General features: G+C 45.1%; 2 protein-coding genes across 2 annotated transcripts; both read right to left on the minus strand.

Annotated features, from left to right (window-relative positions):
* Positions 1-113: 113 nt before the first annotated feature.
* LOC311118713 (tripartite motif-containing protein 2-like) lies at positions 114-14,680 on the minus strand (the record flags this gene model as incomplete). The annotated part of the gene is made up of 6 exons (XM_084193497.1): positions 114-324; positions 1,079-1,258; positions 1,416-1,554; positions 6,376-6,478; positions 9,143-9,299; positions 14,579-14,680. Coding segments are annotated over 6 exons (892 nt in total), but the record flags the coding sequence as incomplete, so codon positions are not given.
* A 452-nt stretch (positions 14,681-15,132) lies between these two features.
* LOC311118714 (Fc receptor-like protein 5) lies at positions 15,133-22,532 on the minus strand (the record flags this gene model as incomplete). Its single annotated transcript, XM_084193498.1, has 6 exons — positions 15,133-15,154; positions 17,516-17,573; positions 19,341-19,454; positions 19,602-19,853; positions 20,679-20,939; positions 22,490-22,532. 6 exons carry the CDS (start codon positions 22,530-22,532, stop codon positions 15,133-15,135), a joined length of 750 nt encoding a protein of 249 aa, XP_084049624.1.
* Positions 22,533-26,994: the final 4,462 nt, after the last annotated feature.

The following is a 26,994-nucleotide window of genomic DNA, read 5'->3' on the forward strand; positions in this document are numbered from 1 at the left end:
AGTACAAATGGTCTCTCTCTCCTCTCTCTCTCTCTCTCTCTCTCTCTCTCTCTCTCTCTTCTCTCTCTCTCTCTCTCTCTCTCTCTCTTCTCTCTCTCTTCTCTCTCTCACACCTATCCTGAAGATGAGGTCATCTTCGATGGGGTTCTCTCTGCGTCTGGGTGTCCCCAGGGCACTGCCCGTCCTCCTGGACCCCTTCTTCTTACTCCCAGACCCAGGGGATTTCCCTCTTCGCTTAGCCCCCTCAGAGGAGCCTGTAGACGAGCCTGTAGACGTGGTGGCGGTGGCCGTCAGAGAGGTGGCTGTGGTGGTGGGAGGAGACACCTGGAAGAGACAGTTAACATTGAGTTAGAGGGAGGAAGGGACGGTAGACAGACACAAAATTCCGGTAACTTTCGCTAAATTCCCAGGTTTTCCAGAAATACTGGTTGAAAGATCTGGGAGTCCTCCAAAAAACCCTACTCTCCTTACCTCTCTCACTCTTAAACTCTCTCACACTCTTAATCTCTCTCTCACTCTTAATCTCTCTCACACTCTTAATCTCTCTCACACTCTTAATCTCTCTCACACTCTTAATCTCTCTCACACTCTTAATCTCTCTCACACTCTTAATCTCTCTCACACTCTTAAACTCTCTCACACTCTTAATCTCTCTCACACTCTTACCTCTCTCACACTCTTAATCTCTCTCACACTCTTAATCTCTCTCACACTCTTTACCTCTCTCACACTCTTAATCTCTCTCACACTCTTAATCTCACTCACACTCTTAATCTCTCTCACACTCTCAATCTCTCTCACACAGTCCCTCTCTCACACAGTCTCTCTCTCACACAGTCTCTGTCTCTCTCACACAGTCTCTGGCTCTCTCACACAGTCTCTCACACAGTCTCTCTCTCTCTCACACACAGTCTCTCTCTCACACAGTCTCTCTCTCACACAGTCTCTGTCTCTCACACAGTCTCTCTCCCCCACAGTCTCTGTCTCTCTCACACAGTCTCTGTCTCTCTCACACAGTCTCTGTCACGCTGTCTCCCTCACTCCGTCTCTCTCACTCTGTCTCTCTGTCTCTCATTACCTCAGGGTCAGGGGACCTGGTAACTCTGAGTCTGAAGGGACTTCCTTTGATGTGTTGGTCATAGACCCGGAGAGCCAATGAGAACTCTCCTTCCTTGTTTACAGTGTAAACAAAATCATATGTCCCGTTCTTGTGGTCGATTATCTCCCCGTCCGCTACGCTACCATCTGGGGTACACACCTGGAACAAGATATAACAACTCTATTTATCCATGTAGGGCAATTAGTTTAGCTTAGTTTAGCGTAACGTAGCATAGCTTAGCGTAGCGTAGCATACATTAGCTTGGTTTATTTTCTTTTCTTTTAACTTAACGTGCGTGTGCGTGTCGGTCCCCCACCTCAGCAGACAGGATGGCGTTGCCGCCCCTGCAGGGTCCCCCGGCCTTGTCTCTGGTCGTTATGGTTACACAGGCTGGGAGACCCACGATGCACTGCTCCAGCCCAACACCCGACGCCTCACTCTGGCTCGCCACCGCGCTTGGGACGTCAAATCATGATGTAATTATTTTTATTTCATTTATATTAATTGTTTCATTTCTATTTTTTGTAAAAGAAAATATGTTTATTAATATTTTATCTAGCTAACATATTTGATCTCTGATACCAGCAGCCAGTTCAGTTCCTACCCTTCCATCGTCCCTCTCGGATCCACAACACAAAAAAAACATTCGAAAAAACTCTGAAAATTAATTGAAATGAAAAACAGTAAAATGCCCTATTTGGATAAGTGAACAACCCCCTGAGTTAATACTTGGTGGAACCACCTTTTGCTTGAATTAAAGCCATGAGTCTCTTCAAATACGTCTGTGACTGTGACCTAGACTGTGCAATATTTGCCCATTCTTCCTTGCAGAATTGTTCAAGCTCAGTCAAATTGCATGGGTGACCGCTCATGGACTGCACTCTTCAAGTCATTCCACAGATTCTCAAATGGGATTTAGGTCGGGGCTCTGACTAGGGCCACTCAAGGACATTCACCTTCTTGTCCTTCAGCCACTGTATGGTTGCTTTGGCGGTGTGCTTTGGGTCATTGTCATGTTGAAACGTGAACCATCTTCCCATTTTCAACTTCCCGGCAGAGGGCTGCAGGTTCTCCTCAAGAATCTGTGGGTATTTTGCACTGTCCATTTTCCCTTCTCTCCTGACAAGTGCTCCAGTCCCTGCTGAAGAGAAACACCCCCACAACAGGATGCTGCCACCGCAGTGCTTTACTGTAGTCATGGTGTTCTTTGGGTGGAAAAATGTATTGGGTTTTCGCCAGACATTTCGTTTTTGCATTCAGGCCAAAAAGTTCAATTTTGGTCTCATCTGACCACAGCACCTTTTGCCACTTGGCCTCAGAATCTACAATGTGCTTTTTGGCAAAGCTCAAAACAAGACTTGATGTGGCTTTTTTTGTGGAGTGTTTTATTTCTTGCCACCCTCCCATAGAGGCCAGAACTGTGGAGCGCTTGTGATATTGTGGTCACATGCACACGTTGATCGGTCTTTTGCCATAAAGGCCTGAAGCTCCTTCAATGTCGCCATTGGCATCCTGGTAGCCTCTCTGATCAGTCTCCTCCTTTCCCGGTCATCCAGTTTGGAGGGACGGTCTGATCTATGCAGGGTCTGGGTGGTGCCATACGCCTTCCACTTCTTAATAATGGTCTTAACTGTGCTCCGAGGGATAGACAAAGCCTTTGAAATATTTGTATATCCATCCCGTGACTTGTGCCTTTCCACAACTTTATCTCGTATATCTTTTGAAAGTACCTTTCCGCCCATAGTGGATTCTTTGCTTTGAATTGCACTACTAAGCAGTGGAGTCCTCTATGAACAATTGCTTTTATTCTGAACTAATCAAAGTCACTACAATTGATCACAGATGGAAGCCAATTAGCTTGATTTGTGATCTGGAAGGTGGTTGGATATACCTCAGCAAGTTTGCAATTCTACGGGGGGGGGGGGGGGGGGCGTTCACTTATCCAAATAGGATATTTTACTGATTTACTTTTAATTAATTTTCAGAGTTTTTTTTCGATTTTCTTTTACACTTGGGTATTGTGGGTTACTGTGTGTAAATAAAGCTGGAAAAAGTATAATTTTAAGGCAATAAAAGATGAACATTTTGAAAGGGGATGGTGACTTTCTATACCCACTGTAGACTGACCTGGTAGTGATGATAATCCCCAGTTGATGTAGACTGGCCTGGTAGTGATGATAATCCCCATCTGATATAGACTGACCTGGTAGTGATGATAATCCCCATCTGATATAGACTGACCTGGTAGTGATGATAATCCCCAGTTGATATAGACTGACCTGGTAGTGATGATAATCCCCATCTGATATAGACTGACCTGGTAGTGATGATAATCCCCAGTTGATATAGACTGGCCTGGTAGTGATGATAATCCCCATCTGATATAGACTGACCTGGTAGTGATGATAATCCCCAGTTGATATAGACTGACCTGGTAGTGATGATAATCCCCATCTGATATAGACTGACCTGGTAGTGATGATAATCCCCATCTGATATAGACTGACCTGGTAGTGATGATGATCCCCAGTTGATATAGACTGACCTGGTAGTGATGATAATCCCCAGTTGATATAGACTGACCTGGTAGTGATGATAATCCCCATCTGATATAGACTGACCTGGTAGTGATGATAATCCCCATCTGATATAGACTGACCTGGTAGTGATGATAATCCCCATCTGATATAGACTGACCTGGTAGTGATGATAATCCCCAGTTGATATAGACTGACCTGGTAGTGATGATAATCCCCATCTGATATAGACTGACCTGGTAGTGATGATAATCCCCATCTGATATAGACTGACCTGGTAGTGATGAAAATCCCCATCTGATATAGACTGACCTGGTAGTGATGATAATCCCCATCTGATATAGACTGACCTGGTATTGATGAAAATCCCCATCTGATATAGACTGACCTGGTAGTGATGATAATCCCCATCTGATATACACTGACCTGGTAGTGATGATAATCCCCAGTTGATATAGACTGACCCAGTAGTGATGATAATCCCCATCTGATATAGACTGATCTGGTAGTGATGATAATCCCCATCTTATATAGACTGACCTGGTAGTGATGATAATCCCCAGTTGATATAGACTGACCTGGTAGTGATGATAATCCCCAGTTGATATAGACTGACCTGGTAGTGATGATAATCCCCATCTGATATAGACTGACCTGGTAGTGATGATAATCCCCATCTGATATAGACTGACCTGGTAGTGATGATAATCCCCATCTGATATAGACTGACCTGGTAGTGATGATAATCCCCATCTGATATAGACTGACCTGGTAGTGATGAAAATCCCCATCTGATATAGACTGACCTGGTAGTGATGATAATCCCCATCTGATATAGACTGACCTGGTAGTGATGATAATCCCCATCTGATATAGACTGACCTGGTAGTGATGATGATCCCCAGTTGATATAGACTGACCTGGTAGTGATGATAATCCCCATCTGATATAGACTGACCTGGTAGTGATGATAATCCCCATCTGATATAGACTGACCTGGTAGTGATGATAATCCCCATCTGATATAGACTGACCTGGTAGTGATGATAATCCCCATCTGATATAGACTGACCTGGTAGTGATGATAATCCCCATCTGATATAGACTGACCTGGTAGTGATGATAATCCCCATCTGATATAGACTGACCTGGTAGTGATGATAATCCCCAGTTGATATAGACTGACCTGGTAGTGATGATAATCCCCATCTGATATAGACTGACCTGGTAGTGATGATAATCCCCATCTGATATAGACTGACCTGGTAGTGATGATAATCCCCATCTGATATAGACTGACCTGGTAGTGATGATAATCCCCATCAATATAGACTGACCTGGTAGTGATGATAATCCCCATCTGATATAGACTGACCTGGTAGTGATGATAATCCCCATCTGATATAGACTGACCTGGTAGTGATGATAATCCCCATCTGATATAGACTGACCTGGTAGTGATGATAATCCCCATCTGATATAGACTGACCTGGTAGTGATGATAATCCCCATCTGATATAGGCTGACCTGGTAGTGATGATAATCCCCATCTGATATAGACTGACCTGGTAGTGATGATAATCCCCATCTGATATAGGCTGACCTGGTAGTGATGATAATCCCCATCTGATATAGACTGACCTGGTAGTGATGATAATCCCCATCTGATATAGACTGACCTGGTAGTGATGAAAATCCCCATCTGATATAGACTGACCTGGTAGTGATGATAATCCCCATCTGATATAGACTGACCTGGTAGTGATGATAATCCCCATCTGATATAGACTGACCTGGTACTGATGATAATCCCCAGTTGATATAGACTGACCTGGTAGTGATGATAATCCCCCTCTGATATAGACTGACCTGGTAGTGATGATAATCCCCATCTGATATAGACTGACCTGGTAGTGATGATAATCCCCATCTGATATAGACTGACCTGGTAGTGATGATAATCCCCATCTGATATAGACTGACCTGGTAGTGATGATAATCCCCATCTTATATAGACTGACCTGGTAGTGATGATAATCCCCATCTGATATAGACTGACCTGGTAGTGATAATCCCCATCTGATATAGACTGACCTGGTAGTGATGATAATCCCCATCTGATATAGACTGACCTGGTAGTGATGATAATCCCCATCTTATATAGACTGACCTGGTAGTGATGATAATCCCCATCTGATATAGACTGACCTGGTAGTGATAATCCCCATCTGATATAGACTGACCTGGTAGTGATGATAATCCCCATCTGATATAGACTGACCTGGTAGTGATGATAATCCCCATCTGATATAGACTGACCTGGTAGTGATGATAATCCCCATCTGATATAGACTGACCTGGTAGTGATGATAATCCCCATCTGATATAGACTGACCTGGTAGTGATGATAATCCCCAGTTGATATAGACTGACCTGGTAGTGATGATAATCCCCAGTTGATATAGACTGACCTGGTAATGATGATAATCCCCAGTTGATATAGACTGACCTGGTAGTGATGATAATCCCCAGTTGATATAGACTGACCTGGTAGTGATGATAATCCCCATCTGATATAGACTGACCTGGTAGTGATGATAATCCCCATCTGATATAGACTGACCTGGTAGTGATGATATAATCCCCAGTTGATATAGACTGACCTGGTAGTGATGATAATCCCCATCTGATATAGACTGACCTGGTAGTGATGATAATCCCCATCTGATATAGACTGACCTGGTAGTGATGATAGTTCCCAGGTTGTGGATAGACCTCCTCAGCCCGTCTGCCTCCATCAGTAAGTCCAGCTGATCATTCTCCTCAGCCTGGAATGGTAAACCTACCGAAAATATATATGTTAAAACGGTAGCCCTACCGGAAATATATATGTTAAAACGGTAGCCCTACCGGAAATATATATGTTAAAACGGTAGACCTACCGGAAATATATATGTTAAAACGGTAGACCTACTGGAAATATATATGTTAAAATGGTAGCCCTACTGGAAATATACAGTGGGGAAAAAAAGTATTTAGTCAGCCACCAATTGTGCAAGTTCTCCCACTTAAAAAGATGAGAGAAGCTTGTAATTTTCATCATAGGTACACGTCAACTATGACAGACAAATTGAGAAAAAGAAATTCAGAAAATCACATTGTAGAATTTTTAATGAATTTATTTGCAAATGATGGTGGAAAATAAGTATTTGGTCACCTACAACCAAGCAAGATTTCTGGCTCTCACAGACCTGTAACTTCTTCTTTAAGAGGCTCCTCTGTCCTCCACTCGTTACCTGTATTAATGGCACCTGTTTGAACTTGTTATCAGTATAAAAGACACCTGTCCACAACCTCAAACAGTCACACTCCAAACTCCACTATGGCCAAGACCAAAGAGCTGTCAAAGGACACCAGAAACAAAATTGTAGACCTGCACCAGGCTGGGAAGACTGAATCTGCAATAGGTAAGCAGCTTGGTTTGAAGAAATCAACTCTGGGAGCAAATATTAGGAAATGGAAGACATACAAGACCACTGATAATCTCCCTCGATCTGGGGCTCCACGCAAGATCTCACCCCGTGGGGTCAAAATTATCACAAGAACGGTGAGCAAAAATCCCAGAACCACACGGGGGGACCTAGTGAATGACCTGCAGAGAGCTGGGACCAAAGTAACAAAGCCTACCATCAGTAACACACTATGCCGCCAGGGACTCAAATCCTGCAGTGCCAGACGTGTCCCCCTGCTTAAGCCAGTACTTGTCCAGGCCCGTCTGAAGTTTGCTAGAGTGCATTTGGATGATCCAGAAGAGGATTGGGAGAATGTCATATGGTCAGATGAAACCAAAATAGAACTTTTTGGTAAAAACTCAACTCGTTGTGTTTGGAGGACAAAGAATGCTGAGTTGCATCCAAAGAACACCATACCTACTGTGAAGCATGGGGGTGGAAACATCATGCTTTGGGGCTGTTTTTCTGCAAAGGGACCAGGACGACTGATCCGTGTAAAGGAAAGAATGAATGGGGCCATGTATCGTGAGATTTTGAGTGAAAACCTCCTTCCATCAGCAAGGGCATTGAAGATGAAACGTGGCTGGGTCTTTCAGCATGACAATGATCCCAAACACACCGCCCGGGCAACGAAGGAGTGGCTTCGTAAGAAGCATTTCAAGGTCCTGGAGTGGCCTAGCCAGACTCCAGATCTCAACCCCATAGAAAATCTTTGGAGGGAGTTGAAAGTCCGTGTTGCCAAGCGACAGCCCCAAAACATCACTGCTCTAGAGGAGATCTGCATGGACGAATGGGCCAAAATACCAGCAACAGTGTGTGAAAACCTTGTGAAGACTTACAGAAAACGTTTGACCTGTGTCATTGCCAACAAAGGGTATATAACAAAGTATTGAGAAACTTTTGTTATTGACCAAATACTTATTTTCCACCATAATTTGCAAATAAATTCATTAAAAATCCTACAATGTGATTTTCAGGATTTTTTTTTCTCATTTTGTCTGTCATAGTTGACGTGTACCTATGATGAAAATTACAGGCCTCTCTCATCTTTTTAAGTGGGAGAACTTGCACAATTGGTGGATGACTAAATACTTTTTTTCCCCACTGTATATGTTAACAACGGTAGCCATACCGGACTGAACAAACATATTAAGGCAACATGTAAGGTGTTGGTCCCATGTTTCATGAGCTAAAATAAAAAATCCCAGACATTTTCCACACGCACAAAAAGCATATTCCTCTCAAATTGTGTGCACAAATTAGTTTACATCCTTGTTAGTGAGCATTTCTCCTTTGCCAAGATAATCCATCCACCTGCCAGGTGTGGCATATCAAGAAGCTGATTCAACAGCATGATCATTACACAGGTGAACCTTGTGCTGGGGACAATAAAAGGCCACTCTAAAATGTGCAGTTGTGTCACACAACACCACAGATGTCTCAAGTTTAGAGGGAGTGTGCAATTGGCATGCTGACTGCAGGAATGTCCACCAGAGCTGTTTCCAGATAATTTTATGTTCATTTCTCTACCATAAGCCGCCTCCAACATCGTTTTAGAGAACTTGGAAGTACAACCGAAGACCACATGTAACCACGTTCACCTAACCATAAATCTCCAATTTGGACTCATCAAACCAAAGGACAGATTTCCACCGGTCTAACGTCCATTGCTCGTGTTTCTTGCTCGTGTTTCTTGTCTCTCAACAAGCTTCACCTGGAACGCTTTTCCTCTCGTTGTTTGGATTTGAAAATCCAACCATTGTAATGGAAGGGGTTGGCACTTGGGGGGGCTGTGTGCGGCTGTCTGTGTTTGAGTGAGAAACACACAGAGGAAAGCCAACCAGTAAAAATACAGCGCCCTTCATTAACAACCGAATGTACCGACAACATCAAAGAGACATTCCAGACTCTGAAGCTAGGAGGACTTTCAAAGTTAGGTGCTAGCCCAACTTATTTCACATGCCATGGAACGGAACATGTTATAATTTCCAGACCTTGGCTGGCCAGCTCCCCCAGCCTCTCCCCAAGGCCTCTCTCAGCCTGCAGGCTTGCGGCGCTGGCCTCCCCGCTCAGGGCCTCCTCTGTCTGGGTACAGGTGTCAACTATACCCCTCTGGCCATGGAGCAGGGTGTCCATCTGGGCCTGCAGGACCTGGGAAGGAGAGAGGAGATAGAGAATTGGCGTTTTACTGGATTACCATAGAACAGACGACGTATTCACCCTGCACACCCTAATTTGACAAACAAACAAACCAAAACAAAGGCAAAGTATTCTCATGCTTTGTTGATTTAAAAAAAGATTTACTCAATTTGGCATGAGGGTCTGCTATACAAATTGATGGAAAGTGTGGTTGGGGGAAAAACATACGACATTATAAAATCCATGTACACAAACAACAAGTGTGCGGTTAAAATTGGCAAAACACACATTTCTTTCCATAGGGCCGGGGGGTGAAACAGGGATGCAGCATAAGCCCCACATTATTCGACATATACAGTACCAGTCAAAGGTTTGGACACGCCTACTCATTCAAGGGTTTTTGCTTTATTTTTACTATTTCCTACATTGTAGAATAATAGTGAAGACATCAAAACTATGAAATAACACATGTGGAATCATGTAGTAACCAGAAGTGTAGCCACCCTTGATGACAGCTTTGCACACTCTTGGCATTCTCTCAACCAGCTTCACCTGGAATGCTTTTCCAACAGTCTTGAAGGAGTTCCCACATATGCTGAGCACTTGTTGGCTGCTTTTCCTTCACTCTGCCATCCAACTCATCCCAAACCATCTGAATTGGGTTGAGGTCGGGGGATTGTGGAGGCCAGGTCACCTGATGCAGCACTCCATCACTCTCCTTCTTGGTAAAATAGCCCTTACACAGCCTGGAGGTGTGTTAGGTCATTGTCCTGTTGAAAAACAAATGATAGTCCCACTAAGCGCAAACCAGATGGGATGGCGTATCGCTGCAGGATGCTGTGGTAGCCATGCTGGTTAAGTGTGCCTTGAATTCTAAATAAATCACTGACAGTGTCACCAGCAAAGCACCCCCACACCATAACACCTCCTCCTCCATGCTTTACGGTGGGAACTACACATGCGGAGATCATCCGTTCACCCACACCGCGTCTCACAAAGACACAGCGGTTGGAACCAAAATTCTCACATTTGGATTCATCAGACGAAAGGACAGATTTCCACCGGTCTAATGTCCATTGCTCGTGTTTCTTGGCCCAAGCAAGTCTCTTCTTCTTATTAGTGTCCTTTAGTAGTGGTTTCTTTGCAGCAATTCGACCATGAAGGCCTGATTCACGCAGTCTCCTCTGAACAGTTGATGTTGAGATGTGTCTGTGACTTGAACTCTGTGAAGCATTTATTTCGGCTGCAATTTCTGAGGCTGGTAACTCTAATGAACTTATCCTCTGCAGCAGAGGTAACTCTGGGTCTTCCTTTCCTGTGGCGGTCCTCATGAGAGCCAGTTTCATCATAGCGCTTAATGGTTTTTGCGACTGCACTTGAAGAAACTTTCAAAGTTATTGAAATATTCCGTATTGACTGACTTTCATGTCTTAAAGTAATGATGGACTGTCGTTTCTCTTTGATTATTTGAGCTGTTCTTGACATAACATGGACTTGGTATTTTACCAAATAGGGCTATCTTCTGTATACCCCCCCTACCTTGTCACAACACAACTGATTGGCTCAAACGCATTAAGAAGGAAATAAATTCCACAAATTAATTGAAATGCATTCCAGGTGACTACCTCATGAAGCTGGTTGAGAGAATGCCAAGAGCAAAGCTGTCATCAAGGCAAATGGTGTCTACTTTGAAGAACCTCAAATATAAAATATAATTTGATTTGTTTAATACTTTTTTGGTTACTTCATGATCCCATATGTTTTATTTCATAGTTTTGATGTCTTCACTATTTTTATACAACATAAGAAATAGTAAAAATAAAGAAAAACCCTTGAATGAGTAGGTGTGTCCAAACTTTTGACTGGTAGTGTGTATCAATTAATTGGCGAGGGCACTAGAACAGTCTGCAGCACCCGGCCTCACCCTACAAGAATCTGAAGTCAAATGTCTTCTGTTGCTGATGATCTGGTGCTTCTGTCCCCAACCAAGGAGGGCCTACAGCAGCACCTGGATCTTCTGCACAGATTCTGTCAGACCTGGGCCCTGCCAGTAAATCTCAGTAAGATAAAAATAATGGTGTTCCAAAAAAGGTCCAGTTACCAGGACCACAAATACAAATTCAATCTAGACACCGTTGCCCTAGAGCACACAAAAAAACTATACATACCTCGGCCTAAACATCAGCGCCACAGGTAACTTCCACAAAGATGTGAACGATCTGAGAGACAAAGCAAGAAGGACCTTCTACGCCATCAAAAGGAACATTAAATTCGACCAACCAATTAGGATCTGGCTAAAAATACTTGAATCAGTTATAGAACCCATTGCCCCTTATGGTTGTGAGGTCCGGGGTCCACTCACCAACCAAGGATTCACAAAATTGGACAAACACCAAATTGAGACTCTGCATGCAGAATTCTGCAAAAACATCCTCTGTGTACAACGTAAAACACCAAATAATGCATGCAGAGCAGAATTAGGCCGATACCGGCTAATTATCCAAATCCAGACAAGAGCCGTTAAATTCTACAACCACCTAACAGGAAGCGATTCCTAAACCTTCCATAACAAAGCCATCACCTACAGAGAGATTAACCTGGAGAAGAGTCCCCTAAGCAAGCTGGTCCTGGGGCTCTGTTCACAAACACAAACAGACCCCACAGAGCCCCAGGACAGCAACACAATTAGACCCAACCAAATCATGAGAAAACCAAAAGATAATTACTTGACACATTGGAAAGAATTTACAAAAAAACAGAGCAAACTACAATGCTATTTGTCTCTAAACAGAGAATACACAGTGGCAGAATACCTGACCACTGTGACTGACCCAAACTTAAGGAAAGCTTTGACTATGTACAGACTCAGTGAGCGTAGCCTTGCAGGGATGTGGCTCAGTTGGTAGAGCATGGCGTTTGCAACGCCAGGGTTGTGGGTTCGATTCCCACGGGGGGCCAGTATGAAAAAAATAAAAAAATAATGAATGCACTCACTAACTGTAAGTCGCTCTGGATAAGAGCGTCTGCTAAATGACTAAAATGTAAATGTATTGAGAAAGGCTGCCGAAGGCAGACCTGGCTCTCAAGAGAAGACAGGCTATGTGCACACTGCCCACAAAATGAGGTGGAAACTGAGCTGCACTTCCTAACCTGCTAAATGTATGACCATATTAAAGACACATATTTCCCTCAGATTGCACAGAACCACAAACAATTTGAAAACAAATTCAATTTTGATAAACTCCCTTATCTATTGGGTGAAATACCACAGTGTGCCATCACAGCTGCAAGATTTGTGAACTGTTGCCACAAGAAAAGGGCAACCAGTGAAGAACAAACACCATTGTAAATACAACCCATATTTATGTTTATTTATTTTCCCTTTTGTACTTTAACTATTTGCACATTGTTACAACACTGTATATATACATAATATGACATTTGAAATGTCTTTATTATTTTGGAACGTTTGTGAGTGTAATGTTTAGAGAAAGCGAGAGAGAGAGATGGTGACACTTTTTCTACCTCCCTCCCTCCCCCCTCTCTCTTTCTCTCTCCCCCCTCTCTCTTTTTCTCTCCCCCCCTCTCTCTCTCTCCCCCCCTCTCTCTCTCTCTCTCTCTCTCCCCCTCTCTCACCCTCCCCCTCTCTCCCACCTCTCTCTCTCCCCCCTCTCTCTCTCCCCCCCTCTCTCCCTCCCGCTCTCTCCCTCCCTCTCTCTCCCTCCCTCTCTCTCCCCCCTCTCTCTCTCTCTGTTCTATCTCTCTCTCTCCCTCTCCCTCTCTCTCTCCCCCCTCTCTCCCCCCCTCTCTCTCCCCCCTCTCTCTCTCTCTGTTTCTATCTCTCTCCTCCCTCTCTCTCTCTCTCTCTCTCTCTCTCTCTCTCTCTGTCTCCCTCCCCCCTCTCTCTCCTCCCTCCCCCCTCTCTCCCTCCCTCCTCTCTCCTCCCTCCCCCCTCTCTCCCTCTCTCTCTCTCTCTCTCTGTCTCCCTCCCCCCTCTCTCTCCTCCCTCCCCCCTCTCTCCCTCCCTCCTCTCTCCTCCCCCCTCTCTCTCTCCCTCCCCCTCTCTCCCTCCTCCCTCCCTCTCCCCCTCTCTCCTCCCCCCTCTCTCCTCCCCCTCTCTCTCCCTCTCTGTCTCTCCCCTCCCCCCCCTCTCTCCCTCCCTCCTCTCTCCTCCCTCCCCCCTCTCTCCCTCTCTCTCTCTCTCTCTCTCTCTCTCTGTCTCCCTCCCCCCTCTCTCTCCTCCCTCCTCCCCCCTCTCTCCCTCCCTCCTCTCTCCTCCCTCCCCCTCTCTCTCCCTCTCTCTCTCTCCCCCCTCTCTCCTCCCCCTCTCTCTCCCTCTCTGTCTCTCCCCTCTCTCTCTCTCTCCCCCCTCTCTCCTCCCCCCTCTCTCCTCTCTCTGACCTGGTAGTGATGAGAGAGAGAGAGAGAGAGAGAGAGAGAGAGAGAGAGAGAGAGAGAGAGAGAGAGAGAGAGAGAGAGAGAGAGAGAGAGAGAGAGAGAGAGAGAGAGAGGAAGGGGGAGAGAGGAAGGGGGAGAGAGAGAGGGAGAGAGGGAGAGAGAGAGAGAGAACGATGGGGTGGTCGGGGGGATGAAACTTGACGATAAAGAAGTGTACAGTAACTCTTCTCTTGATTGTAAGTGTGTGTGTGTGTGTGTGTGTGTGTGTGTGTGTGTGTGTGTGTGTGTGTGTGTGTGTGTACCTGTTCTGCGTAGCAGCCAGTCTCTCCTGCAGGCCGTCTCTGTGTGTCTCCAGAGCTGCTAATAACGGTGTCGTGGGGTGGTCCGCATGCTCCCCCGACACACACTCCTCACACACACACGCCTCACACCCTGAACAGTACAGCTCCGTCACCTGCAGACAACACACACACACACCTTGACTAACCGGTGCCCCCGCACATTGACTCTGTACCTGTACTTCCGGTATATAGCCTCCCTACTGTTATTTCACATTGACTCTGTCCCGGTACCCCCTGTATATAGCCTCCCTACTGTTATTTCCCATTGACTCTGCACCGGTACCCCCCTGTATATAGCCTCCCTACTGTTATTTCCCATTGACTCTGTACCGGTACCCCCCTGTATATAGCCTCCCTACTGTTATTTTATTTTACTGCTGCTCTTTTATTTCGTATTATTTTATTTTGTATTATTTTGTGTGATTTGTTTTTGTTGCTATTCTTTCTTAAAACTGCATTGTTGGTTAAGGGCTTGTAAGTAAGCATTTCACTGTAAGGTCTACACCTGTTGTATTCGGCGCACAAGTGTGTGTGTGTGTGTTTCCACCATACCTTGCCAGTGTGTATGGGACAGGCCAGTCCCTTGCCCGACAGAGCCTCCAGTACTGTACACTCCTCACTACTGCTGTCAGGTGATGGATGTCCCGCCTCCATCAGGTCAGTCCACACCCCTTTCTGTACACCGATGTACAGACACACCCCTTTCTGCAGCCGGGGAGGGACCGGGCAGACGGACACACCCTTTCTTCCTTTCTCAGGACTGCAGTGACTCCGGATGGATTCACCTCAGGACTGCAGTGACTCCGGATGGATTCACCTCAGGTCTGCAGTGACTCCGGATGGATTCACCTCAGGACTGCAGTGACTCCGGATGGATTCACCTCAGCACTGCAGTGACTCCGGATGGATTCACCTCAGGACTGCAGTGACTCCGGATGGATTCACCTCAGGACTGCAGTGACTCCGGATGGATTCACCTCAGGACTGCAGTGACTCCGGATGGATTCACCTCAGGACTGCAGTGACTCCTCATGGATTCACCTCAGGACTGCAGTGACTCCGGATGGATTCACCTCAGGACTGCAGTGACTCCGGATGGATTCACCTCAGGAATGGAAACTCATTGTCCTACAAGGAGAGATGGGAGACATGGGTTAGAGAGATACTTCTGAGGTCCTGATAAAACAGCTGAGACACAGCTTTATAATGTAGTTCTATGAAGAAGCTTTAGATCTAAATGGCCAAGTTAACCTAATATGTTTTACCATGACACATACACAGACAGACATGATTTATTATTTATGTTTAAGGGGTTCTCTGGTCAGTTCTGATGGAATCCCTCCTCCTCTTGCTTGGTATGGGAGAGAATCTGTTTAGGAACATAATACATTATTTTTTTTACACATTATGTTACATTACAGCCTTATTCTAAAATGGATAAAAAATTAAATAATTGATATCACCTCACCTAAGGTACTGTATAACATATAGAGAGGACTGGAGGACTGGAGATATCACCTCACCTAAGGTACTGTATAACACATAGAGAGGACTGGAGGACTGGAGATATCACCTCACCTAAGGTACTGTATAACATATAGAGAGGACTGGAGATATCACCTCACCTAAGGTACTGTATAACACATAGAGAGGACTGGATATATCACCTCACCTAAGGTACTGTATAACATATAGAGAGGACTGGAGATATCACCTCACCTAAGGTACTGTATAACATATAGAGAGGACTGGAGGACTGGAGATATCACCTCACCTAAGGTACTGTATAACACATAGAGAGGACTGGAGGACTGGAGATATCACCTCACCTAAGGTACTGTATAACATATAGAGAGGACTGGAGATATCACCTCACCTAAGGCACTGTATAACACATATAGAGGACTGGAGGACTGGAGATATCACCTCACCTAAGGTACTGTATAACATATAGAGAGGACTGGAGATATCACCTCACCTAAGGCACTGTATAACACATATAGAGGACTGGAGGACTAGAGATATCACCTCACCTAAGGTACTGTTGTCACGCCCTGGCTCTGGGGACTATGTTATGTTGAGCCAGTGTGTGTAAGTCTATGTTTTGTATATCTATGTTGGCCTGAGTGACTCCCAATCAGAGGCAACGAGTGTCAGCTGGTTGTCTCTGATTGGGAGCCATATTTAACTATCGGTCTTTTCACTTTGTGTTGTGGTTTCTTGTTCCTTTTGGTTTGTGTGTATCGAAGGACTTCACGTTTCGTTCGTTGTTTTGATCGTGTGATCTGTTTAATAAATAATATGTACGCATTCAACGCTGCGCATTGGTCCTCATTAGACGATCGTGACAACTGTATAACACATAGAGAGGACTGGAGATATCACCTCACCTAAGGTACTGTATAACATATAGAGAGGACTGGAGGACTAGAGATATCACCTCACCTAAGGTACTGTATAACATATAGAGAGGACTGGAGATATCACCTCACCTAAGGTACTGTATGACATGTTATTTTATTTTACTTCTGCTCTTTTTTTTCTCAACACTTTTTTTGTTGTTGTTTTATTTTTACTTTTTTTGTTAAAAATAAATGCACTGTTGGTTAAGGGCTGTAAGTAAGCATTTCACTGTAATGTCTGCACCTGTTGTATTCGGCGCATGTGACCAATACAATTCGATTTGATTTGATTTGATTTGATTTGATACAATAGGACACAGTAGGAATAAAATCCTCTTATCTCTGATGGGTGGTGCTGAGCCCACTGAAACAAAATGGCTGCCATGATCACTACTTTTCATCCTCATTATAGAGTCTGACCTGTATCTCTGTCTGTCTGTCTTCACTGCTGAGTAGACAGGGTCTGTAATGACCTTCTGACCTGTATCTCTGTCTGTCTATCTGAGTAGACTGGGTCTGGAACGACCTTCTGACCTGTATCTCTGTCTGTCTGTCTGTCTTCACTGCTGAGTAGACTGGGTCTGGAACGACCTTCTGACCTGTATCTCTGTCTGTCTGTCTTCACTGCTGAGTAGACAGGGTCTGTAATGACCTTCTGACCTGTATCTCTGTCTGTCTATCTGAGTAGACTGGGTCTGGAACGACCTTCTGACCTGTATCTCTGTCTGTCTGTCTTCACTGCTGAGTAGACAGGGTCTGTAATGACCTTCTGACCTGTATCTCTGTCTGTCTGTCTTCACTGCTGAGTAGACAGGGTCTGTAATGACCTTCTGACCTGTATCTCTGTCTGTCTGTCTGTCTGTCTGTCTGTCTTCACTGCTGAGTAGACAGGGTCTGGAATGACCTTCTGACCTGTATCTCTGTCTGTCTGTCTGTCTATCTGAGTAGACTGGGTCTGGAACGACCTTCTGACCTGTATCTCTGTCTGTCTGTCTTCACTGCTGAGTAGACAGGGTCTGTAATGACCTTCTGACCTGTATCTCTGTCTGTCTATCTGAGTAGACAGGGTCTGGAACGACCTTCTGACCTGTATCTCTGTCTGTCTGTCTTCACTGCTGAGTAGACAGGGTCTGGAACGACCTTCTCTGAAAGAAACACATAAACAGGTTACAACTAGTGACATGTTGAAACACTGTAAAAACATATTATTTACTTCAGAAAGATGAGGGGAGTATTGCTGGACCGGATCCACCTGGAACTAAGCACAGGAGAGAGAGAGGATATTAATACAGACTGGACTGGATCCACCTGGAACTAAACACAGGAGAGAGAGGATATTAACACAGACTGGACCAGATCCACCTGGAACTAAACACAGGAGAGAGAGGATATTAACACAGACTGGACTGGATCCACCTGGAACTAAACACAGGAGAGAGAGAGGATATTACTACAGACTGGACTGGATCCACCTGGAACTAAACACAGGAGAGAGAGAGGATATTACTACAGACTGGACTGGATCCACCTGGAACTAAACACAGGAGAGAGAGAGGATATTAATACAGACTGGACTGGATCCACCTGGAACTAAACACAGGAGAGAGAGGATATTAACACAGACTGGACTGGATCCACCTGGAACTAAAAAACAGGAGAGAGAGAGGATATTAATACAGACTGGACCAGATCCACCTGGAACTAAACACAGGAGAGAGAGAGAGGATATTAACACAGACTGGACTGGATCCACCTGGAACTAAACACAGGAGAGAGAGGATATTAACACAGACTGGACTGGATCCACCTGGAACTAAACACAGGAGAGAGAGGATATTAACACAGACTGGACTGGATCCACCTGGAACTAAACACAGGAGAGAGAGAGGATATTAACACAGACGGGACCAGATCCACCTGGAACTAAACACAGGAGAGAGAGAGGATATTAACACAGACTGGACTGGATCCACCTGGAACTAAACACAGGAGAGAGAGAGAGGATATTAACACAGACTGGACTGGATCCACCTGGAACTAAACACAGGAGAGAGAGGATATTAACACAGACTGGACTGGATCCACCTGGAACTAAACACAGGAGAGAGAGGATATTAACACAGACTGGACTGGATCCACCTGGAACTAAACACAGGAGAGAGAGAGGATATTAACACAGACTGGACTGGATCCACCTGGAACTAAACACAGGAGAGAGAGGATATTAACACAGACTGGACTGGATCCACCTGGAACTAAACACAGGAGAGAGAGGATATTAACACAGACTGGACTGGATCCACCTGGAACTAAACACAGGAGAGAGAGAGGATATTAACACAGACTGGACTGGATCCACCTGGAACTAAACACAGGAGAGAGAGAGGATATTAATACAGGCTGGACCAGATCCACCTGGAACTAAACACAGGAGAGAGAGAGGATATTAATACAGGCTGGACCAGATCCACCTGGAACTAAACACAGGAGAGAGAGAGGATATTAACACAGACTGGACCAGATCCACCTGTAACTAAACACAGGAGAGAGAGAGGATATTAATACAGGCTGGACCAGATCCACCTGGAACTAAACACAGGAGAGAGAGAGGATATTAACACAGACTGGACTGGATCCACCTGGAACTAAACACAGGAGAGAGAGAGGATATTAACACAGACTGGACTGGATGTGTGTGTGTGTGTGTGTGTGTGACAGAGGGACTCTGAGCTAGTTATCAACACTTTCAAACACAACTCAGAGCTAGTTATCAACACTTTACAACATCACATATTCAGAGCTAGTTATCAACACTTTAAACATCACTCATTCAGAGCTATGGTTATATAACTCTGATTTACAGCAGGTATTTTGTTGGAATGAGGCGATCCTGTATAAACTCAGGTTCTCACCTCGAGTCCTGCTCCTGCAGTATTTCACCAGCAGTATGATGGTCACCAGCAGGTAGGGAGACATCACTAGTAGACTACACAGCAGCCTGGGTAGTGACGTGGACAACACTGAAACTGCAGTTGGAGAAAGAAAACAGTTTAAAACACTGGAGATGCTGGAGAAAGATGGAAATGGCAAGAAAAATACACAGATTTAGAATAATGTTCATACATGTAAAATGTTCAGTATATTTTCATGGTTAGTTACATATAATGTCTCACCTGTCACTGTCATCACAGTCATCCAGCTCTCTGGTGATTCTCCTGTAGAGTTGGTACACTTGTAGAGTCCTTCATCTGATTTGGATACTGCAGGGATGGTCATCTCTCCTGTAGTCTCAGTCCTGATGAGGGATCCATCTTTGTAGAAATCAGCTGTGAGGTTAGAGGGAGTTCCCTGATATCTGCAGCGCAGAGTCACTGAATCTCCCTCAGTCACAGGAAGGGCAGGGCTCTCCAGGATCACAGCACCAGCTGTATATAATATATAAACATCATATATAAACAGGTCTCTCCAGGATCACAGCACCAGCTGTATATAATATATAAACATCATATATAAACAGGTCTCTCCAGGATCACAGCACCAGCTGTATATAATATATCAACATCATATATAAAACAGGTCTCTCCAGGATCACAGCACCAGCTGTATATAATATATAAACATCATATATAAACAGGTCTCTCCAGGATCACAGCACCAGCTGTATATAATATATAAACAGGTCTCTCCAGGATCACAGCACCAGCTGTATATAATATATAAACATCATATATAAACAGGTCTCTCCAGGATCACATCACCAGCTGTATATAATATATAAACACAATATATAAACAGGTCTCTCCAGGATCACAGCACCAGCTGTATATAATATATAAACAGGTCTCTCCAGGATCACAGCACCAGCTGTATATAATATATAAACATCATATATAAACAGGTCTCTCCAGGATCACATCACCAGCTGTATATAATATATAAACACAATATATAAACAGGTCTCTCCAGGATCACAGCACCAGCTGTATATAATATATAAACAGGTCTCTCCAGGATCACAGCACCAGCTGTATATAATATATAAACATCATATATAAACAGGTCTCTCCAGGATCACATCACCAGCTGTATATAATATATAAACATCATATATAAACAGGTCTCTCCAGGATCACAGCACCAGCTGTATATAATATATATATAAACATCATATATAAACATAACATCAGCTATCTGAAACCAGATGAACCATTAAACACTATAATGTTAGTAGATGGTGTTTGTGGACCTACCATGTACTGTGATGTTGACAGCATTGCTGTGTTCTCCAGACCCAGACTCACACCAGTACACTCCACTGTCTGGTGATATTAGTGACACGTTGCATGAAGACCCTTGTTGTTTTCCCCATTTACTTCCACAGTCTGAACGCTCCCCAGAGACTGGGTTCCTCACCACTCTCCATCCAGCAGAGTTCCCCTGAACCTCACAGCTCAGAGAGACAGACTCATGTTCAAAGAACTGAGATCTGTCGGGATTGACACTCAGAGAGACTGGAAGAGAGAGAGAGACTGGAAGGGAGAAAGAGAGAGAGAGAGAGAGAGAGAGAGAGAGAGAGAGAGAGAGAGAGAGAGAGAGAGAGAGAGAGAGAGAGAGAGAGAGAGAGAGAGAGAGAGAGAGAGAGAGAGAGGGAGAGAGGGAGAGAGGGAGGGAGAGGTCATGTTCAACATGAGCTCCTGATATATTTCTGTTGTTTTGTTTTTAGAATTAGATAAACACTCAAATCTAAAAAGAATTCAAGACAAGAAGTGATGAACAACAACTCTATTAAATCAGAATAGAGAAAAAAGTAACTTTGCACCTCAAATTAAGAAGTTTTGACTCTCACTAGCTAGCTACACCACAAAAACCTAGCCAGCAGGCTAGCAAGCCAGCCAGAAAATTGAGCTAGGACAAACCTAGCAAGGGGAGTTAATACAACTACATCAAACAATCCAACTGAGTGAGTAAATCAAAAAGAAGCACAGACTCTAACTTTAAACATATCTTCTGTTTTTTGTGTGAAGATCTTTCACTCTTTTTGCCGGTTTTTGAGCTAAACAGGAGCTAGCTAGCAACAGCAGCAGACAAACAAAACTGGTTGCCATAGCAACGGTGCAGCAGAACAGAGCAGCAGCAGCAGTAGTAGCAGAGCCCACAGGCACCATGTCCCCACTCCCCCTCAGCGCTGAGTCCATTCTCTATCCTCCAGAGGCCCACAGGCACCACATCCCCACTCCCCCTCAGCGCTGAGTCCATTCTCTATCCTCCAGAGGCCCACAGGCACCACATCCCCACTCCCCCTCAGCGCTGAGTCCATTCTCTATCCTCCAGAGGCCACAGGCACCATGTCCCCACTCCCCCTCAGCGCTGAGTCCATTCTCTACCCTCCAGAGGCCACAGGCACCATGTCCCCCACTCCCCCTCAGCGCTGAGTCCATTCTCTACCCTCCAGAGGCCCACAGGCACCATGTCCCCACTCCCCCTCAGCGCTGAGTCCATTCTCTACCCTCCAGAGGCCACAGGCACCATGTCCCCCACTCCCCCTCAGCGCTGAGTCCATTCTCTACCCTCCAGAGGCCACAGGCACCATGTCCCCACTCCCCCTCAGCGCTGAGTCCATTCTCTACCCTCCAGAGGCCACAGGCACCATGTCCCCACTCCCCCTCAGCGCTGAGTCCATTCTCTAACCTCCAGAGGCCCACAGGCACCATGTCCCCCACTCCCCCTCAGCACTGAGTCCATTCTCTACCCTCCAGAGGCCCACAGGCACCATGTCCCCCACTCCCCCTCAGCGCTGAGTCCATTCTCTACCCTCCAGAGGCCACAGGCACCATGTCCCCACTCCCGCTCAGCGCTGAGTCCATTCTCTACACTCCAGAGGCCCATAGGCACTATGTCCCCACTCCCCCTCAGCGCTGAGTCCATTCTCTACCCTCCAGAGGCCAAAAATGACACAACAAGGAAAGCTTTTAAACAGAATCTACTAAAGGGGAGGCCAGAAACCCTTTTCACAGACCTCTACAAAAACGGTGATGTGAGTAATCTCATCTTTCTCACTGACCAGCCAAATGCATGGCGCTCAGCAGTCTGCTCTCACTACCCATCCGTAAAGAAAGAGGGAATCTGTAATGGGTGGAAACTGAAAGTCAAAGAGACAGACGACCCTGACAGCACCATGATAACAATCAACCTCTACAAGACTGGGACTGTCATGGTGCAAGGTAACCTTAGGCTGTTTGAAACAGACTTTCAGACCATTAAGGAGAGAGCAGAGAGAGAGAAGGACACCACCAGTGACATGCCCTCCCACAAGACAAACTCCACCAGCACCACCCTCACCCCCACTATCCCCACCCAAAAAGGCCCATCCAGCACCTCTCTTCCCACCATAGTGGAGGACACGCCCCAGGAGGAGAGCGACCCCCTCAGTGCAGAGCAGGCTCAGGCCCTCCTCACCACCATGGCTGCCATGAGGGATCAGTTCACCACACTGGAGGGAGAGGTGGTCCTGCTCAGGGAGAGTGTGAGCAAACAGCAACCAGACATCCACACCTTAGAGGAGCTCCTAACCAAGGTGCGGACAGAGCAGGGCAGCAGCCTTGCAGCACAGCTGAAAGAAGTTCAGCAAGACAGAGATGGACTCAAGAGACAGCTGGCTGATCTAACAAAGGAGGTGAGAGAGCTCCAAAAAGCCAGGCAGAGCAGTAATAATGAGCTGACCACACTAAGAGAGGAGCTGCAGGAGAGAAAGAGAACAGAGGACAGACTGCAGGAGCAGCTAGATCACCACTCTATGACCTGCCATCACACAGCAGAGGAGCCCACCTCAACCAGCCAGGCCTCCCCAGCCCTGCCGGCTGCATGCCTCCCCCCCAGCCTACAGAACAGCCTCCCACTGACAGCGGCACCGGCACAGACCAGCCACACCCCAGCTCCAACACCCACCAGCCCCAACTCTACCCCCTCCAGTCCAGAAGAAACACTGGCTGAGATTGTCCTGTTGATGGACTCAAATGGGAAGTTTGTTCAGGAGAATAAACTTTTCCCTAGACACAAAACGAGAAAGGTGTGTTGCCCAACAACGCAGAGTGCCATGGCGCTGCTTGATAAGGCCCAGCTCGGGTCGCCAAGCCACATAATCATACACACCGGAAGCAACGACCTGCGTGCTCAGCAGGAGAGGGTGGCGACTTCACTACGGGGAGTGATTGAGAAGGCCTCCGCAATCTTCCCCAACTCAAGGATCGTGGTGTCAACCCTTCTACAGAGGAAGGACTTCCACCCTGCCACAATCCAAAGAATAAACGCCAGCCTCTCCCGGGACTGTGGCCTGCGACCCAATGTACACCTGGCCCACCATCCCACCCTCGATCTGGACTGTCTCTATGACCATGTTCACCTGCACAGGGAGACAGTCCCCATCCTTGCTAAGACTCTCAAGGACGTCGCTTTAAACCGCATCCCGACCTCTCCACCCAGGAACAGCGGAGCAATCTCCACCCCCCGAGATCACCGAGACAACACCCCGGACCAGTACCCTGGACCCCCCAGCCACGGCCACAGCACCACCAACCTCAATGCCCACCACATCCAGCGCAGCACAGACCACCCCAGCCCAGCTTCAGACCCACCCAGACGAGGCCTAACACCCCCCTCCCCCCCACCACAGACCCACACCTGGAGGAGCCACAGCCCGGCAGACAGAGCTATGCACAAGCTGTGAGAGGAGCAACTGGTCCAGCTCCCACCAACGAAATGAGTGACATCAAACAAATGCTGAATCTACTATGCTCACATGTGATAGGCCGAGGGTCATGGTAAGATGAGCACAAGAACTCCACCATCCTCACACTACATCCACCCAAGTGGCATGACACAAATACTATCTTAAATGATAAACAAATCACATTTGCATAATAAGAATTTACCTTAATTGAAAAATCCTATTTTAATAGTTCTCGTTGGATTGTGAGTGTTTATCTAATTTTGAATGTAAAGAAAAAACAGTTATACAGTCTTTTTACGTTGCATGTTGAAATTTACAAGGCTTGAAGTCCTCTGCTTTTGGGCTAAAGAGCAGAAACCCAGACTTCCTTAAAGAAATTGATGATGTTGATATTGTAGTACTACAGGAAACATGGTGCAGAGGTGATGTTTCCATTGGCTGTCCACTAGGTTATAGGGAGATAATCGTACCATCCACCAAATTAAAATGAATCACACAGGGCAGAGACTCAGGGGGAATGCTAATATGGTATAAATCTGAACTAACTAATTCAATCGAATTGATCAAAACAGGAGAATTCTTTATCTGGCTAAAAATCAACAAGGAGGCTATCTTAACAGATAACAACGTCTTCCTCTGTGCCACATACATTCCCCCCTCAGAGTCACCCTACTTCAATGAAGAGAGTTTCTCCATTCTAGAGGGGGAGATTAGTCACTTTCAGGCCCAAGGCAACGTGCTGGTCTGTGGAGACCTAAATGCTAGAACAGCAGAAGAACTAGACACTATTAACAGTCATGGGGATAAACACCTACCGGGAAGCAACAACCTTTCCCTCCCCACATACCCCCCCGGAAACAACTATGACAAAGTGAAAAACAAAAATGGAGCACAGCTCCTGAAGCTCTGTCGAACACTGGGTCTGTACATAGTCAATGGTAGGTTAAGAGGGGACTCTTTAGGTAGGTACACCTACAGCTCATCCCTTGGCAGCAGTACTGTAGACTACTTCATCACAGACCTTAACCCAGAGTCTCTCAGAGCCTTCACAGTCAGCCCACTAACACCTCTCTCTGACCACAGTAAAATCACAGTGTAGAGAAGAGCAGAACCCAACCATGAAGCATCACGGCCCAATAAATTACATGGTACTAAACAGGCCTATAGATGGAGTGCAAACAGTACAGAAATCTACCAAAAAGCAATTAGTAGCCAAAAAATACAATCTCTCCTGGACAACTTTTTAGCCTTAACATTCTCCTACAGCAATGAAGGTGTACATTTGGCCGTTTGGAACATAAACTTTATATTTGACAAATTAGCCTCCTTGGCTAATCTAAAGAAACATAAAAGCAAACCAAAAAGAATAGATAATGAAAAATGGTTTGATAATGATTGCAAAAATCTAAGAAAGTAATTGAGAAATATATCTAATCATAAACACAGAGACCCAGACAACAAAAATATACGTCTTCAATATAGGGAAACACTGAAGCATTACAAACACACCCTAAGAACAGAAAAGGAACAGCACATTAGAAATCAGCTGGATGTGATTGAGGAATCCATAGAATCAAACCACTTCTGGGAGAATTGGAATAAATAAACAAATCTCATGATGAGGAATTGGCTATCCAAAATCGGGATATGTGGAGAAATCACTTTGCAAACCTCTACAGCAATATAACAAAGAGCCCAGAACAACAAGATATACAAGAAAAATTACAAATCCTTGAATCAGCAGTCAAAGACTATCAGAATCCTGTGGATACCCTAATTACAGAAGAATAATTATTTGAAAAACTATGCACTCTCCAACCCAAAAAGGCCTGTGGTGCTGATGGTATTTTAAATGAAATGATCAAATATACAGACCACAAATTCAAATTGGCTACACTCAAACTCTTCAACATTATCCTCACTGCAGGTATTTCCCCTGATATTTGGAACCAAGGATTGATCACACCAATCTATAAAAATGGAGACAAATTTGACCCAAATAATTACAGAGGAATTTGCATTAACAGCAACTTGGGGAAAATTCTCTGCAGTATCATAAATAACAGACTACATCATTTCCTTGATGAACACAATGTCCTAAGCAGAAGCCAGATTTGATTTTTTAACAATTATTGTACAACAGACGACATTTACACCCTCCACACTCTAATTGACAAACAAGTCAACCAAAACAAAGGCAAAATCTACTCGTGTTTTGTAGACTTCAAGAAAGCATTTGATTCAATTTGGCACAAAGGTCTTTTTTATAAACTATTGGAGGGAAAATATATGATGTTATTAAATCAATGTACACTAAAAAACAAATGTGTGGTTAAAATCGGCAACAAGCAAACAGACTTCTTCTCTCAGGGACGTGGAGTGAAACAGGGCTGCCCAATAAGTCCAACACTATTTAACATCTACATTAAAGAATTGGCAAAAACATTAGAAGAGTCAGCAGCACCTGGTCTCACCCTACACAACACTGAAATCAAGTGTCTGCTGTACGCAGACGACCTGGTGCTACTGTCTCCCACTAAGGAGGGGTTACAGCAGCATCTAGATCATCTGCACAGGTTCTGTCAGACCTGGGCTCTGACCGTTAATCTAAAAAAAACGAATATAATGATATTCCTAAAGAGGTCCGGAAATCAGTATTACAAATTATATTTGGACACTTCTATTAGAACACACCAAAAACTACACGTATCTAGGACTAAATATTGGCAACACAGGTAACTTTCACATGGCTGTGAATGAGCCGAGAGACAAAGCAAGAAGAGCATTCTATGCCATTAAAAGGAATATTAAAATCGAAATTCCAATTAGAATCTGGCTCA

This window comes from Coregonus lavaretus (genome assembly GCF_964263955.1).
Source record: "Coregonus lavaretus genome assembly, contig: HAP1_SCAFFOLD_2058, whole genome shotgun sequence".
Taxonomy (NCBI): Eukaryota; Metazoa; Chordata; class Actinopteri; order Salmoniformes; family Salmonidae; genus Coregonus; species Coregonus lavaretus.